General features: G+C 38.6%; 4 protein-coding genes across 5 annotated transcripts; 3 read left to right on the top strand and 1 right to left on the bottom strand.

Moving 5' to 3' along the window:
• The first annotated feature begins 96 nt into the window (after positions 1-96).
• Positions 97-1,312, top strand: LOC126796442 (H/ACA ribonucleoprotein complex subunit 2-like protein). The gene is made up of 4 exons (XM_050523269.1): positions 97-263; positions 349-418; positions 650-755; positions 938-1,312. The coding sequence occupies exons 1-4, from the start codon at positions 149-151 to the stop codon at positions 1,100-1,102; spliced, it is 456 nt and encodes a 151-aa protein (XP_050379226.1). The 5' UTR covers positions 97-148; the 3' UTR covers positions 1,103-1,312.
• Positions 1,313-1,393: 81 nt separating this feature from the next.
• LOC126796439 (inorganic pyrophosphatase TTM1) lies at positions 1,394-6,723 on the bottom strand. Of its 2 annotated transcripts, none has more exons than XM_050523265.1 (12): positions 6,625-6,723; positions 5,718-6,090; positions 5,361-5,475; positions 4,919-5,114; positions 4,698-4,811; positions 4,423-4,596; positions 3,406-3,600; positions 2,842-2,964; positions 2,656-2,768; positions 2,333-2,444; positions 1,967-2,239; positions 1,394-1,876 (listed from the first exon to the last, which is right to left on the bottom strand). In XM_050523265.1, the coding sequence occupies exons 2-12, from the start codon at positions 6,055-6,057 to the stop codon at positions 1,658-1,660; spliced, it is 1,974 nt and encodes a 657-aa protein (XP_050379222.1). In that variant the 5' UTR covers positions 6,058-6,090; positions 6,625-6,723; the 3' UTR covers positions 1,394-1,657. The 2 variants fall into 2 exon arrangements, with proteins under 2 accessions (XP_050379222.1, XP_050379221.1); XM_050523264.1 differs by having other exon boundaries at positions 6,462-6,665.
• Positions 6,724-7,228: 505 nt separating this feature from the next.
• Positions 7,229-10,159, top strand: LOC126794366 (agmatine deiminase). Its single transcript, XM_050521065.1, has 10 exons — positions 7,229-7,465; positions 7,765-7,878; positions 7,980-8,069; positions 8,180-8,246; positions 8,418-8,473; positions 8,572-8,650; positions 8,736-8,870; positions 8,978-9,209; positions 9,347-9,503; positions 9,810-10,159. Exons 1-10 carry the CDS (start codon positions 7,364-7,366, stop codon positions 9,912-9,914), a joined length of 1,137 nt encoding a protein of 378 aa, XP_050377022.1. The 5' UTR covers positions 7,229-7,363; the 3' UTR covers positions 9,915-10,159.
• Positions 10,160-11,084: 925 nt separating this feature from the next.
• LOC126794157 (uncharacterized) lies at positions 11,085-14,282 on the top strand. Its single transcript, XM_050520817.1, has 6 exons — positions 11,085-11,459; positions 11,911-12,053; positions 12,444-12,587; positions 12,865-13,050; positions 13,219-13,343; positions 13,702-14,282. The coding sequence occupies exons 1-6, from the start codon at positions 11,246-11,248 to the stop codon at positions 13,925-13,927; spliced, it is 1,038 nt and encodes a 345-aa protein (XP_050376774.1). The 5' UTR covers positions 11,085-11,245; the 3' UTR covers positions 13,928-14,282.
• The last annotated feature ends 47 nt before the right edge of the window (positions 14,283-14,329 follow it).

Here is a 14,329-nt window from a genome sequence, read left to right as displayed (position 1 = left end):
GATGTTTAGAAAGTGGCCCATTTTATGAGCCCGTTGCAGGCCCAAAGGTCTTAAACCCCTCACAATAAATGACCTAAATCACCGTAAGATTGTAGTGCCAGAAAAACCCTAGTCTCCAGAGAGAGGAAAAGAAGAGAGAGCTACAGAGATGGGCAGCGATACTGAAGCGAAGGAGAAGAAGAAGACGCAGGCTCTGGCTCCGATAGCGAAGCCGCTCGCCGGGAAGAAGCTCGGGAAGCGGACTCTCAAGCTTGTCCGGAAAGGTATGTACGCCGTATAGATACGTATAGATTACTCTGTGATTGGTTTTGTGAATAAATTTGAGTTTGTTTTTGCTGGGTGTTGTAGCTGCTGAGCACAAATGCTTGAAGAGAGGAGTGAAGGAGGTGGTTAAAAGCATAAGGCGTGGTCAAAAGGGGTCAGTTTTCTTGCTGTGTTTGTTTTCAAAGTTTAGAAAGATTGAATAGAAATGAAAGAGCTCAGATTTTATTGTGAAATTGGTACTCTCTTATTTTATTCATATATACAACTATTTACTTTTAATCTGAATTTTCAAGGGCACCAATCTAGTGATTGTTCTGTTTGAGGTACTCTTGTGGCTTGTTGGTAAACTTTTAATGATCGTGCGTTCCTTTTATGGTGTGTGCAGAATATGTGTTATAGCTGGGAACATTTCTCCTATAGATGTGATCACTCATGTTCCAGTCTTATGTGAAGAAGCTGAGATTCCATATGTTTATGTGTCCTCTAAAGAAGTGAGTTTTCGGTTTAACCAAGAAGTTTGATGACATATATTTGTATGGATATCTTTTCATGTTATAAACAGAAATCAACATAACAAGACATAATGCTGTGTTTTATTCATCAAAATTTTTGTAGTTTTTGTCAGTCGGTATTAGAGAAGCAGTATCTTATAAAGGCTAAATGTATAATTCAGGATCTTGCAAATGCGGGGGCGACAAAGAGGCCGACATGCTGTGTTCTGGTGATAACCAAGCCGACCAAGGGTGAGTTGGCACAAGAAGAACAAGAGAAGCTAAAGGCGGACTATGATCAGGTTGCGGGAGAAGTTTCTGAACTTTATTCCTCCACACTTTTCTGAAGGCTGGAAAGATTTACTTGCCCGTGTCCTACTGTCTATCTTGTATGAGGTTGTTCCTTTTTTAGTGATGCATTTGTTTGTGTACCTATTGAGCAGCAGAACATCAGCAGATTTGATTTTCTTGAGGGAAATCTTTGTTTTACTAGATGTTCTTTGTGAAAGCCTTTTTCTGTTGGTAATGCTTCATCAGTGACATGGTTTTGAGCATAATGTGTCCTCTTGATTGCCAATTGAAACCAAGAATTGCTGTGTAAGAATCTTTCAAATGACAGCAGAATGAGCAGATGGATTTGATCGACCGGCTAAACCAACTATTGGACTCGTATCTTACTTGCATTCAACAGTTTGAGTACTCAAGTAATAACTGAACCTGCTATTCAAGTTACACTATTTACATTTTACAAAATGGCCAAACAGAAAGATAAATCTATATCTGCCTCCTTTTGTCATATGAGCAGGCTGCAACCTTATTTGAAACGCAGAACTCTAAGGTGAGTTTTATATGTACTTTATGATGTCAGATTGTATGTTGCAAGTTAGCTGCGTAGCAATACATTACTTTTGGGAAGTTAAACTCTTGAAGAACAAGACACCTAAACCACCGATTGCCAAAGCAAGTATAACTGGAATGCCAATGGAGTCGATATCATTCACTCTGGCAGTACTATCTGCTCTTCCTAGGCGAAGTCTCTCGGCTGTGTACTCTCGAAGAAGGTTGCTTAAGTTATCTATTTGGTGCATGATCTGGCGTTGGCTTCGTGTGATTGCTTGTATCTGTCAGAATTTTGGAGAAGAACATATCAAATTCAAAGGTGGTTTGTGAAAGTTACTCCACCTTTATAAGTACCAACAATTGGAAAATACCTCTTCTATCAGTGGGGACTCCTTGGCCAATTGTGAAGAAGACGCAGAACTTGGCAGTAAGGATCCTGTCAACGCACCATTACTTAATCCAGTAACAAAAAGAGACGTAGGTATGGTTCCATTACATGCTTCAGCCTGCAAAGCCAGATTTTGCTGGCTAGCTGAAGTTTTTCTGATCGAGACCTTGGAGTTTAGCTCTTCAACACGAGAAGTAAACTCATCCATCCTCTCATTCAGCGTAGATATCTGTTCTGAAAGTTGAGTGATAACTCCCTGAAATGATGCAGGACAGGAGTTTATGGTGACAAACAATCCATATTATTATAGAATTTCTACACACTAAGAACACTATACAGCCATTCACACCTGGTTTGAAAGTGTGGCAGGTGATTCCAGGGATCTCCCATCAAACGTTCTATTGTTAACAGCAAGCCTTGTTAACTTGTCTCTGTGATTTGAGTAAGAGTGTGATACACTCCTGCCACACGCAGAGAATGGTAAGTTACATGAACTAATCGGTACAATAAAAAAACCATCATCAGTTTAATGCTTAGGACAACCTAAGAATCCCCATTTAGTTCAGTGTGGCCTTCATTTTCACTATATACGTTTGGCTATTCTTTTTACCCCATTTCCCTTCCTTTAAATTTTCATTCTATTCTGAACAAACAACTGATAATGAAAAGTACCGGCTGAGATGCTTGCTTCTCCTATCTGCAGATGCTCGGGAAAGGGCTTCCTTAGGGCTTGAAACAAAATCATCATCTATGCTTAGTTTTGTCTTCAGATCGTCTGGCAAGGCCTGAATAATGATAATGATAACATTAGGACCATCAACCAGTAGGAGAATGCATGATCAGTTGAAAGAGTCATACCATAACATCATTTACAAGTTTCTCCAGCTGAATTTGTTCAATGTAAGTCCGGGGAACAAATGAACCTTCCAGGCCCAGCTGCTCTGCGATACTTTTAACATATAGACGATCCTTTCCTTGCACCTTCATACACAGATCAATGAATTAGTGCTAAGCATTGCAAAATTCTCCCAGAAAATCAACATATGTAGTCTTTCGTTTTCTTTTTCTTGATGATGTAAATTACAGCCGACCATAAACTAGGGTAAAACTCAAATGTAATAACTACACTAAACTCAAATGTTTACAATTTTCTGTTGTCTGACATGTACATAATTTTAGTAGATCGCAATATACGTATTTTGAGCATAAAAGTTCAGGAGATGATGGAATAATAGAAATCAGTCAATCTCAGAACTGGTGTTTCCAACTTGAATAAGCAATTACATATGCTTGCATACCAAAAACCCAAAAACCAGTCCATCTAATTATGTCAGACTACTTCAAAACGACATATTATAAAATACATAAAGATCCAACTAATTCCAAACAATCTCAATAACTGAATGCACAAAGTCACAATACCTGAACATATTGCCGATTAAGCTGCTCCAGCCAATCTGTTTTCACGCAGACCCTATCATCACAAAAAACATGACTACTTCTTTTCAGGATGGCTGCAATTGTATATCCCAGAGCCATGAGACCTCCAAGAAGGCGCACACTAACTTCAAAAGTTATTCTTGGTGATATTATGAATGGACTATCTGAAACCCACTCCTGAAAAGAGAGGTATAACTAGTCAGAAATGTTTTACCGGGTGCTGTCAAGGATAGTCTAATCTCGAAGTCTGGAACAAGCACATATCAGCAGAATCTTAAACACTGGATTATGGAAATATTCACCAGAAACATGTATAAAAAAAAACCATGTAAGCAGTTAATGACTTTCCAGACATGCAACTGGATGCAAGTACATGCCTCCATCAACAAGAAGCAATCTTCAAATCTTTGCCTTAAAGAAAGGTTGATTATCCAATGGCAGAGCAAAGCATAGTTCCACATGAACTTTGGATTCCTTTCATTCAATAAAATACCAAGGTTCCACGTGAAATGAAAAGGCATATTCAAATTGTTACTTCAATTGACTACGGACTGACAAAACATCAGGGCATCAAGGTTAAGCCTCACTACCACAAATTTTCAATTCCATGAGTATACAAAACTTCTATTGAGTAGAACTAAACCAGTTACACTTTAGGAATATCAGATGCTTCAAAGGCTATGCTCAAGAAAAAGACACTCATGAGCTGCAGCTCTCTTTTGGATTTACAGAAGTAATGCATAGTGGTGGTGGTGGCTGACAAAGAAGAAGAGTCAAACACTAAGGGCAGCAAGTAAGATAATGATGATAATTACTACTATGTCAGGAGAAAAGGAGCACATTCATATGAGGTGTGAGAAGTCTCTCCTATCAAATATGGAACAAATCTTTAGCTGATTTTTTTGGCATTAATCAATTATTAAAAATACGCACTGACACTGGTAGAATTAAATCACACACACATTCACTTACGGAAATTTAGTTTAAAACATGTCTAACCTCAAACATGAGATTGTATTTGCCATCCCTGTTCCTCATCCTTAGATACGATTGACATGCTTCAGGATCTTCACCTGGTGGTAAAAGATATATGTCATAAGTTTCTTCTGTGGTTTCTTTGTGCTCTTCAGAAACAACAGCTTTAATTTGATCCACTGTCACTGTCCTATTTGACTGCAATAAGAAAAATTGACCAGTGAAATAGCTGCAATAAAAATGTGTAACCTGACACATACAAAAGGAAGACCTGAACATCAAAAATATTTATGTCCAACCTTTAAAATATAAGTCGGATTCTGAAAACCAGTGAAGGGATTAAATTTATTGGTGATTTTAATATGTGCTGTCTGGAGATCTGGCTCAATAAATGCTTTGTACATAGGGTACACCTGTATCAAAATTATAGATATGAAGCATCAGAAATCCTTTGCATGAGGATCATTGCATGTTACAGAAGAGGAACAAATAGAATTCTAACACAGGATAGAGGGTTAACCGTTTCAGAGATCTGATGAATGATTTCTTCAGGCTCTTGGCCGGCACGTTGGATGTCTCGTAAAACCCGTTTGACAAGATCAAAGTGCACTCCACCAGTTATAGATACTCGAAGATCTAGCAAAGGCCGAAGCTTCTCACTTAAGGCATATATGCCCTCAATTATTACAATACGAGAGCTGGGGACCTCCACTTCCCTGTTAGAAGCATTTGAATGATCAAGAATATACAGCGACATTAGATGACACACAAGCTATTAATAGGCGCAAATCACAAAAGAAGAAGGCTAAAGATGATAAGCCTCATCTAGGATTCAGTTAAATTTGTATCTAACATCAACAACTCAGCAGCAGAAGTTCAGGCTTTCAATCATATTGATGGAACATAAGGAGGCCCGGAAGTTAACATGACAAAGGATTCTTTAAATCATGCAAATGCACTACCTGTAGCCTATGCGAGAGCTAGACTTGAAATCATATATTGGAACCTGAACAGCCTTCCCTGCTTTTAAGCCATGTATGTTATCAAGCAATGTGTCATAATCTGTCAGGCGTGGATCTGTTTCAAAGCATTACAAACATTGCAGTGAGTGCTCTAGGCTACACATGTTCAATGCACGAGATAAAAGGAAAACATATGATGGAGGAAAACAATGCAATTACACTTCCAGATTCAAGAAATATAAACAGTCAATGGTATTGAAAATTGATGCAGAACATAGGGAGAAAACTTCAATTAAAGGAAAAGTAAGTAACTGAAAACTGAAGAAATTAATACTTGATCCAAGCAAGAGTGTTTACCATCGAAGTTGCCATCAATGATACGACTAGCATCATTATAGTTATCCATTGTAATGACAGCAATGCTGGGCATAAAGTTCAGCACCTTTTCCGTGAAAACAGTCTTCCCTGCTCCGGAGGGGCCTGCTACTCCAACAAGCACTAACCCATTATTCTTTTGAGCCAACAACTGGCATGCCCGGATTACTATAAAGAAACCTTTCTCAAGCGAAAGTATATCCGGAATGGGGGCAATTTCATATCGGTCACAGTCCTTCCTCTTAACAAGTTGGACCTGATCTCGCAACAGACCAAAACGTGGCCTAGGCGACTCAGCACCAGCATTTGTATCTTGACCCATTTAGAGCTAAGAATCTATATCATTCTCGGTACACTATACAAACACAGTAAAGGCAACATTACATAGAGAAGAATAAAAAAGCAACAGAATTTGTAGAACTTTAAAGTTTTAGACAGTGAACTTATCTTCTCAATTGACACATGAGTACATGACATACTCAAAAGTCAGAACTAAGATCAATATATCAACTAACTAGCATTCATAAACTTCTATTCACCTTGTTAAAGTAATCAAACGAACAAAGAATGAAACTTTCATTGGCAACTATTTTCCATTCACAGTATAATAAGTGGAACAGAGTTACGCAGAACAACAAGTCATCAAGAAACGCCAGTCTATAACTTAGCTAACAAGAGCCTATTTACTTGCGGATTTTATAAAGACAATCAGCAAAAGCAACAAACTGAATGCAGAGAAGGATCAAACTTCAATGAAATCTCGGAACTTTAAGCTTTGAGATTGTTTACATGACCAAGAGATATAAGGAAGTCCTTGCTTGGTGATCAAAACACCTGGAAAAAGGTGATCTAATACAAAGAAATAGTGATTGAGGCACAAAGAACGAACCTTTCCCAATACAGAAACTGAGTCACAGTCGCAATTTTATCTCTGAATTTCTGGAAGACGTATTTGCTACTTTGATAGTAGACTCTGGGAGACTTTTAATAGGGTTCCTGCTATGATTCTTGCATCTTGTCATGTTGTGAATGGTTTTTGGTTTGGAGATTTACTTGGGGGTATAACTGTCTTTTTCTATTACGCTTTTGAACGATTTCCTTCGTTTTCAGTCCGTATTCAGCTATTTACGGCGCGTTTCCGAGTGTTTCGTTAGATCTAGACATATCACTCACTGGAATAATCGTCGGAAAGATCCGAAAGTTCCCGGATATGAGCCGGAGAAAATAAGATACATTAGAAAAAGACAATTTTAACCTTATGTATTTTCTGGACGAACAACTGATTTAGCCGATTGACACATGTCGCATGGTGGGGCCTGGTTGGTCAAGTTCGAGACGTACGGGCGAGAAAAGATCAGCGGCAACCAAATTTTACTACGCAGTCATTGTAAAAAGTACAGAACTTGATGAAAGATACGATCTTTCAAGTGTTGGTAACCTAAATCCTGGTGGGGTCTATTTTATGAAAGATTGAGTTTTGGATGAAACTCTGTTGTAGTAGTCTGTAACCCAATTTGGATCCAGTCAGCAGTGTGAGCCAAAATAAAAGTGACCCAGTTCAGCGGGATTCGAGACATTGAGCATCTCTCCTCTTCTTTCTCAGTTCAGAGGGTCTGAGGCTGAATTGAATGAGAAAGAGAGCTATGGATATGGGAGGCACCCCTAGTCTCCATGGATACTACATGCCTGCAGAGTGGGAACCCCATTCACAGTGCTGGATTGGATGGCCTGTAAGTCGCTTTCTCTCATTCATTAATATCAAATTTGCATCTTTAGGTTGATGGGTCTCTTGAATCTGTGCTTTCTGCTATTGCCAAGTAATACTAACACTGCAAAGTGCAAACTGATTAGCTTTTATCTGAATAATTTGAGCTGTTAGAGAATAGTGAGATATGTATATGTACTTTGTGTGTGATAATCAGATCAGTGAGTTCTTAATTAATGAGCAACGTTTTGTTATCTAGAACTAGAAGTTTGATATACTTACTTCAGTCTCTGATTACAATCTTATCTTCATTATGGGTTATAGGAGCGTCCAGATAACTGGAGAAACAATGCAGTGCCTGGTCAGTCTGCGTTCACTAGGGTGGCATCTGCAATCTCAAAGTTCGAACCTGTCACTGTGTGTGCCAGTGCTGCTCAGGTTAGTTGTAAATGTAAGAGTTGAGGCTCTAGGAGTCTTTAGTATCTACTGGTCTTTATCAGTGTTGGAAGGGATATAATTTTGAATTCATAAATACTCAGTGGGAAAACGCACGAAGTCAGCTACCAGACCATGTCAGGGTTATTGAGATGAGTTTGAATGATTCTTGGTTCCGCAACACAGGCCCAACGGTGAGCTTCCTCTTGGAGTCATTTCTGGAAATTCTGATTCAATAGCAGGATACTATGATTCTAGTGTTGATCTTTGAAACCTCTTTTTGATTATTATTCTCTTTTTTCAGTTTGTCATTGGAAATAGCCCAGAGCCAAAGGTTGCTGGGATTGATTGGAAATTTAACAGTTGGGGAGGTAGGTTGCTAAGCCTTTGTCTGATCATTAATCCCATTTTATGCTCAATCTTCTAATCAAGAGAATAGTAAAGTATTTCCGTGGTTAGTGCATCATAGTGTTAGAACTTTGGGTGCTTCAAGGATTGCATAATTCCATAAAATGTTTTTTCTTATTTCATGGTATTTGTAGGAATTGATGATGGTTGTTATCCTGACTGGAGTCTTGACCTCCTTGTGGCACAGAAGGTAAGAAGAGCTAAACAGATCTTATTTTGATTTATAGGATATTTGCTTTATTTGTGTTTCTGAGACACTAATGTTTTCCTAACACTTATAATCTGCAGATCCTGGCAACTGAGAAGGTTCCAAGGTTTCCACATTCCATGATTCTTGAAGGTGGAAGCATCCATGTAGATGGAGAAGGTAACAGTCAGGACAATATGAAAGCTCATTCTGTCTGCAAGTATAGTTGTCCTCTGTGATATCTTAACCTTCTTTCTTCCTTCAGGGACTTGCCTCACTACAGCAGAGTGCCTCCTAAATAAAAACCGGAACCCTAATATGACGAAGGAGGAAATAGAAGATCAGCTGAAGGCATATCTTGGAGTGACAAAGATTATTTGGTTGCCTCGTGGATTATATGGTAAGAACTCTATGTGGTTACTTTCTAATGATTGGTACTGTCTTTCATTTAGGGAATCAGGTTAGTCATCTTACTTGAACCTGAACTGTCTATCAAAATGCTGGCAGGGGATGATGATACCAATGGTCACATCGACAATATGTGCTGTTTTGTGAAGCCTGGTGTGGTTTTGTTGTCCTGGACTGATGATGAAACGGATCCTCAGTATGAACGAGCTGTAGAAGCCCTTACCGTCCTCTGCAATACTACTGATGCCAAGGGTAGGAAGTTGGAAGTGATTAAGCTTCATGTACCAGGTCCACTATACATGACAGAGGAAGAGGCTGCTGGAATTACCCAGGTAATCATTGAAGACCTGGATTCAACTTTCACGACTACTCAAGCTAACTCTTCTGTACATGAACTAGTTACCATGTCATTGTTAGATTGGAGAAATATTAAGTTTCAGAATGCGTCTGGTGTTTGTTGTTTTTACCGGATGATGCTAAACCGAGACTTGCAGGCACAAGACTTGCAGCTTCTTACGTGAATTTTTACATTGCCAATGGAGCAATCATTGCACCACAATTTGGGGACCAGAAATGGGACGATGAGGCTGTTCATGTCCTATCTAAAGCCTTTCCAAACTATGAAGTAAGGTGAGTTTTATCTTTGTAATTGATATCAGGTTCTACGGTTTTCAAGTTTGAACTTGGCGATATGGGTGATTCTTATGAGCTACTTTTGCTGTACAAACTACAAACTATTACTAGTATGTTCCGTGCGAGGCTCAATACAGAATAGGAAACAAAATGGTCTTGATCTTTTCAATGCTATTGTCAACAAACGAGGGGATTGGCATAAAAACGATTAATACATGTTCTATCTCGTTGATTGTTCAATTATAGCGTTTCTTCTCTATTCATGAACAATCCCCACGTTGATGTATTGTTGGCTCAGGTGGTGAAAATTGAAGGTGCTAGGGAGATTGTTCTAGCGGGTGGAAACATACATTGCATCACTCAGCAACAGCCGCATATTCCCCAAGGTCATGTCCAACCATGATGACAGTGGTGCAGGCAGCATAGCAAGGACATAATTACATTGCTCAGTTCATCAGTTCCAATTGTTTCGTATCCAAGGGCACTCTGAACTCTGAAGCAGAGGTGGAAAGTCTCCAATCTATGCAGGCATTGTTGCAACCAGAGACACCGCCGTAGAGTTAGTTGACTGAGTTTCAGTTTGTTGATTGTTAAACGAAGATTCATCTTGGGTTATCAGTTGCATAGTTTTATGCAAAAACAGCTGATTGTATCTTAATATCTTTCCTTTGATACACTTGCATTTTAGGTTGACATGAGCACGTTATCCTGTAACTGCAAGTCATATTCCTTCTCTTTTTCTTCATTGATACCTGCAGAGCTAATTCATCATATCAGGCATAGTTAGCAGTATGCATCTTCTTCACATACCGGACTGGTTTAGTTACCGGCGAGTCAATCTAAGCAAACTTCAGTCTTTGCTTACTGGATTTACCACTGGTAGAAATACTATTTGGCTTGCAGAGTTTACCTGAAATGTTGGAGTTGACTGATCATAGGGACAGCTCACCCGTCTCTAAAGTTTAAGGGAGACCATAACCCAAAGGAGAACCCAGATCCCCAAAACAGAATTAATTGCTTTGATACCTACCCTAGACATGGTTTGACCAATGAAAATGAATGGTCCATTAAGAGAGATCTTTATGGAACAAATTTGCCGACAATCGTTGTTGTGTCCACCCTTTTAAATTCATGACATGTGTCTAATTGTTTAATTATTATCTAAATATGAGTTGGGAAAAGACACATGCCATAAGTTTAAAAGGGTGGGCACAAGAATAGTGGTCGACAAATTTACTTCTGATCTTCATACTGTGTATTACACTAAAAACTAGAGTGTGGAGTCAATCACATGTTAATTCTAAGCATATGTTTTGTAATCAGATAATCTTATTTCTATAATCAGCTTGGTGTGATGTTATATAATCAAATAATCTCATTTCTAAAATCGTTATCTGCATCATACCATGTACAAAATGATACAATGTCCTTTTATAGAAAACTAAATTTCTTAAAATTAATAATAATAATAAAAAATGATATCAATTGAATGTGATAATAAAAGGCAAGAACTTGAAGCGTTACTGAAAATTTGGAGGGGAAAAGAAGTGAGTGTGACTCGCCTTTCTGTTTATATTGTTAATATAAACTCTAGTCACACTCAATCTCTCTCTCTCTCTCTCTCGGTTTCCGATTCAATTCGCCGATCCATTGACATGAGCTCAGCTCCGAACCTCTGATTCTTCGTTATCAATCTTTATTTGTAATTGAGATAAAAGAGAAGACCGACCGACGATGGGGTGTTCATTCTCTGGTCTGAACGCTCTTTACGACGCCGTTAACGGCGGAGGCGACGTCTGGATCAACGAGAACCGCTTCAAGATCGTCAGGCAGCTCGGCGAAGGTGGCTTCGCCTTTGTCTTTCTGGTCAAGGAGGTCGTCTCCGACTCCTCCTCCTCCTCCTCCACCTCCCTCGCCAAAAAAATCAAGGACTCCTCCCACCTTTCTGGTCTGATTTCTATTTCTCTGATCTGGTTTCAATTACATGTGAATTTGACACGATTTAATCATTTGTTATTGGTACTAATCTGAATTTATTAGAATTTGTTGGAGTGTTGGTGTTATAGTGCCGAATGGTTTTGTGATCTGAGGTACTGTCGGAGAATTAGGTCATGTATTACTCGAATTTTTCATCGAAATTGCTTGACTTAGCTTAAAATGTGGCTACAGGGACCCATGTTTATGTTGATTTATGGTTTTTGTATATAGATTTATGGTTGGGCTGTGTGATTTGTCGAGCTTGACTGTGTTGTTTCTTGTGTGGTATTGGATTGTTCGATTGGGATATGGTGTTGCATTTTTGAAATTTGTAGTGATTGTTGGTTCATGACGTGGTTGCAGTTAAGTTTATGGGTGTGAGTTTTTCAGCTTGTTTTTTTTTTTTTACTATTCTGTTGCAGATGATGGAACTTATGCCATGAAGAAAGTTCTTATTCAGAATAGCGAACAGTTGGCGCTGGTCAAGGAGGAGATCCGAGTTTCATCGCTTTTCACTCATCCTAATCTTCTTCCACTTCTTGATCATGCCATTATTTCCGTTAAGGTGTGACTTCCTGAAATTCTATACTTGCTTGGAACACAGTGTTTTTCTGCTTTGAGTTGAGATGCTTCTTATTATTATTAGTACTCAGCTCCATATATGTCCTCGCCATAGAATTTGAAAATATTCAGTGGGATTAGTTTTAAGTTATATCCTTAACTTGGTTTTTGAATTCATTATTATGTCAAATAGCTTTTTGAATTAAAAAAAAAACATCAGTATCTAGCTTCCATTATACAAGTAGTGCCAACCATTTCTTTTGCTTACATAGCATGTTTTGCCCATCAACTTATGTAATAGGGTGGTTTCTGTAGGTCAGAATTCTTTTTCTTTTGCGTATATTCTACGTTTTTGCTTTATCCTGGATCCCATTAATTCATTTTACTTTGTCAGCCTACACAAGACCAATCTTGGAACCATGAAGCATATTTGTTATTTCCTGTTCATCTGGATGGAACTTTACTGGATAATGCAAAGGTTATGAAAACTAAGAAGGAGTTCTTTTCAACCTCAGATGTTCTTCAAATATTCCGGCAGGTGAATGAATATTTCATCTTATTTATCCCCCTTTTAGTTTGATGCAATATCTCTTTTTAAGGAAGGGTTATACACTTTGCTGTTATCTGCTCAAGGCAAATAAATTGGAATGCACAACATGCATGTCTAAAACAAGGGTAGCTTTGAGTTCTTCCCCTTCTCGGACTTGATGTTTTATGCCCCAGCTGTTCTTCTATGTCATGCAAGAATTACTTTGTAATTACAACAGGGTTAGAAGCATCAAACACTTTTTAACTTAGAAAAATCAATTCCACAGCTTTGTGCAGGACTCAAGCACATGCACAATTTTGAACCACCATATGCACATAATGATATCAAACCTGGTAACGTCCTGATTACTCATCGGAAAGGGCAACCACCTCTAGCCATATTGATGGATTTTGGCAGCGCTCGACCTGCAAGGAAACAAATTCGCACTCGTTCAGAGGCACTTCAGTTGCAGGTATATCTTTTCTATCAACTCTGTTATCTACATGAGTACATGTGTGTGTGTATTTTTTGTTCCTTTGCAATAACTGCAAATTGCTAACTGCAATTTCAGGAATAAACTGAAATTAATCCAATCCTTCTATCATTCAGCTAAGTGTTGCTTTTCTTGATTGTTATGCAGGAATGGGCATCTGAGCATTGTTCTGCACCATTTCGAGCTCCAGAGTTGTGGGACTGCCCAAGCCAGGCAGATATTGATGAGAGAACAGATATATGGTCGTTGGGATGCACTTTATATGCCATACTGTGAGTACTAATCCTGACTACGTACATTTGAGCGTTATGGGATCTGTTTTCTGTTTCGTTAGTGAATGTGTTTGTTGCTTTGTTTAAGAAACTGTGTTTTACACATGTATGCATGTCTGCATCTGGCATGCATGTGGGTTCTTTGTTGTGTCCTTGGAACTTCGGAAGTGACACCAAAGGTCTATGTTTGCATAACCTGACACTACACATGATGAAGACAATGTAAAAAAATCTGTGTTGCCTCATATCTTAATGTTTTGCTGCCAGATATACTTAATTTGCATTGTTATGAGCATCATTATCCTTAATTCATCATCATCAATCTAACTATTTTACCCACCTAATGCTTGACATATAGGTATGGAGTATCTCCTTTCGAATATGCACTTGGTGAATCTGGAGGAAGCCTACAATTGGCAATAGTCAATGTGCAGATCAAGTGGCCGGCTGGACCTAAGCCTCCGTATCCAGATGCTCTTCACCAGTTTATTACATGGATGCTTCAGCCACAAGCTGCAGTCCGTCCGCGAATTGATGATATCATAATACATGTGGACAAGTTGATTTCAAAGTTCTCTCAATGAGATTAAATAGAATGAAACGAACTTTCTTTGCATGTGCTGACTTTGCACAATTCAGCAAAGCTCTTTAAAGTCAGTTATCATGCAGCCTTCTTTTGTACTTCAGACTCAATAGGGCAATTGAATTTATAGCAGCTCCTCCATCATTCACAGGTACTATTTGGGTTAGGTTTGACAGTATGTGCATTTGGTTTATTGTTAATGCGTTCTTGTGTCTCGACAATTTGATTTTGTATTTGTAATATACAGAACTCCTAGTTTCCTTTGTCTTGGATTCTATTAATAGTCAAAATACAATAATCATGATACGAAATCATGTCTTTCACTCCAAGAGTTTGTAAAGTTATCATTTCCTTCCTTCCATAAACGAGCTAGTTCATTGTGTTGCGTACATCTTTTAGTTCA

This window comes from Argentina anserina, chromosome 5, assembly GCF_933775445.1.
Source record: "Argentina anserina chromosome 5, drPotAnse1.1, whole genome shotgun sequence".
In the NCBI taxonomy this organism is placed as follows: domain Eukaryota; kingdom Viridiplantae; phylum Streptophyta; class Magnoliopsida; order Rosales; family Rosaceae; genus Argentina; species Argentina anserina.
The sequence above is the reverse complement of the archived record's forward strand: the minus strand, read 5'-3'. Positions and strand labels throughout refer to the sequence as shown.

What these genes read in the sequence shown, in the direction of transcription:
- LOC126796442 (XM_050523269.1), top strand. Translation starts at nt 149, where the DNA reads ATGGGCAGCGATACTGAAGCGAAGGAGAAGAAGAAGACGCAGGCTCTG. An exon ending in TCTCAAGCTTGTCCGGAAAG is followed by an intron (nt 264 to 348) that starts GTATGTACGCCG and finishes TGGGTGTTGTAG; the next exon opens with CTGCTGAGCACAAATGCTTG. An exon ending in TTTATGTGTCCTCTAAAGAA is followed by an intron (nt 756 to 937) that starts GTGAGTTTTCGG and finishes TGTATAATTCAG; the next exon opens with GATCTTGCAAATGCGGGGGC.
- LOC126796439 (XM_050523265.1), bottom strand. Translation starts at nt 6,057, where the DNA reads ATGGGTCAAGATACAAATGCTGGTGCTGAGTCGCCTAGGCCACGTTTT. An exon ending in AATACAATCTCATGTTTGAG is followed by an intron (nt 3,601 to 4,422) that starts GTTAGACATGTT and finishes CTCTCTTTTCAG; the next exon opens with GAGTGGGTTTCAGATAGTCC. An exon ending in AGAAGCAAGCATCTCAGCCG is followed by an intron (nt 2,445 to 2,655) that starts GTACTTTTCATT and finishes TGCGTGTGGCAG; the next exon opens with GAGTGTATCACACTCTTACT.
- LOC126794366 (XM_050521065.1), top strand. Translation starts at nt 7,364, where the DNA reads ATGAGAAAGAGAGCTATGGATATGGGAGGCACCCCTAGTCTCCATGGA. An exon ending in GTTGCCTCGTGGATTATATG is followed by an intron (nt 8,871 to 8,977) that starts GTAAGAACTCTA and finishes AAATGCTGGCAG; the next exon opens with GGGATGATGATACCAATGGT. An exon ending in AAGCCTTTCCAAACTATGAA is followed by an intron (nt 9,504 to 9,809) that starts GTAAGGTGAGTT and finishes TTGTTGGCTCAG; the next exon opens with GTGGTGAAAATTGAAGGTGC.
- LOC126794157 (XM_050520817.1), top strand. Translation starts at nt 11,246, where the DNA reads ATGGGGTGTTCATTCTCTGGTCTGAACGCTCTTTACGACGCCGTTAAC. An exon ending in ATGCCATTATTTCCGTTAAG is followed by an intron (nt 12,054 to 12,443) that starts GTGTGACTTCCT and finishes TTACTTTGTCAG; the next exon opens with CCTACACAAGACCAATCTTG. An exon ending in TTCTTCAAATATTCCGGCAG is followed by an intron (nt 12,588 to 12,864) that starts GTGAATGAATAT and finishes TCAATTCCACAG; the next exon opens with CTTTGTGCAGGACTCAAGCA.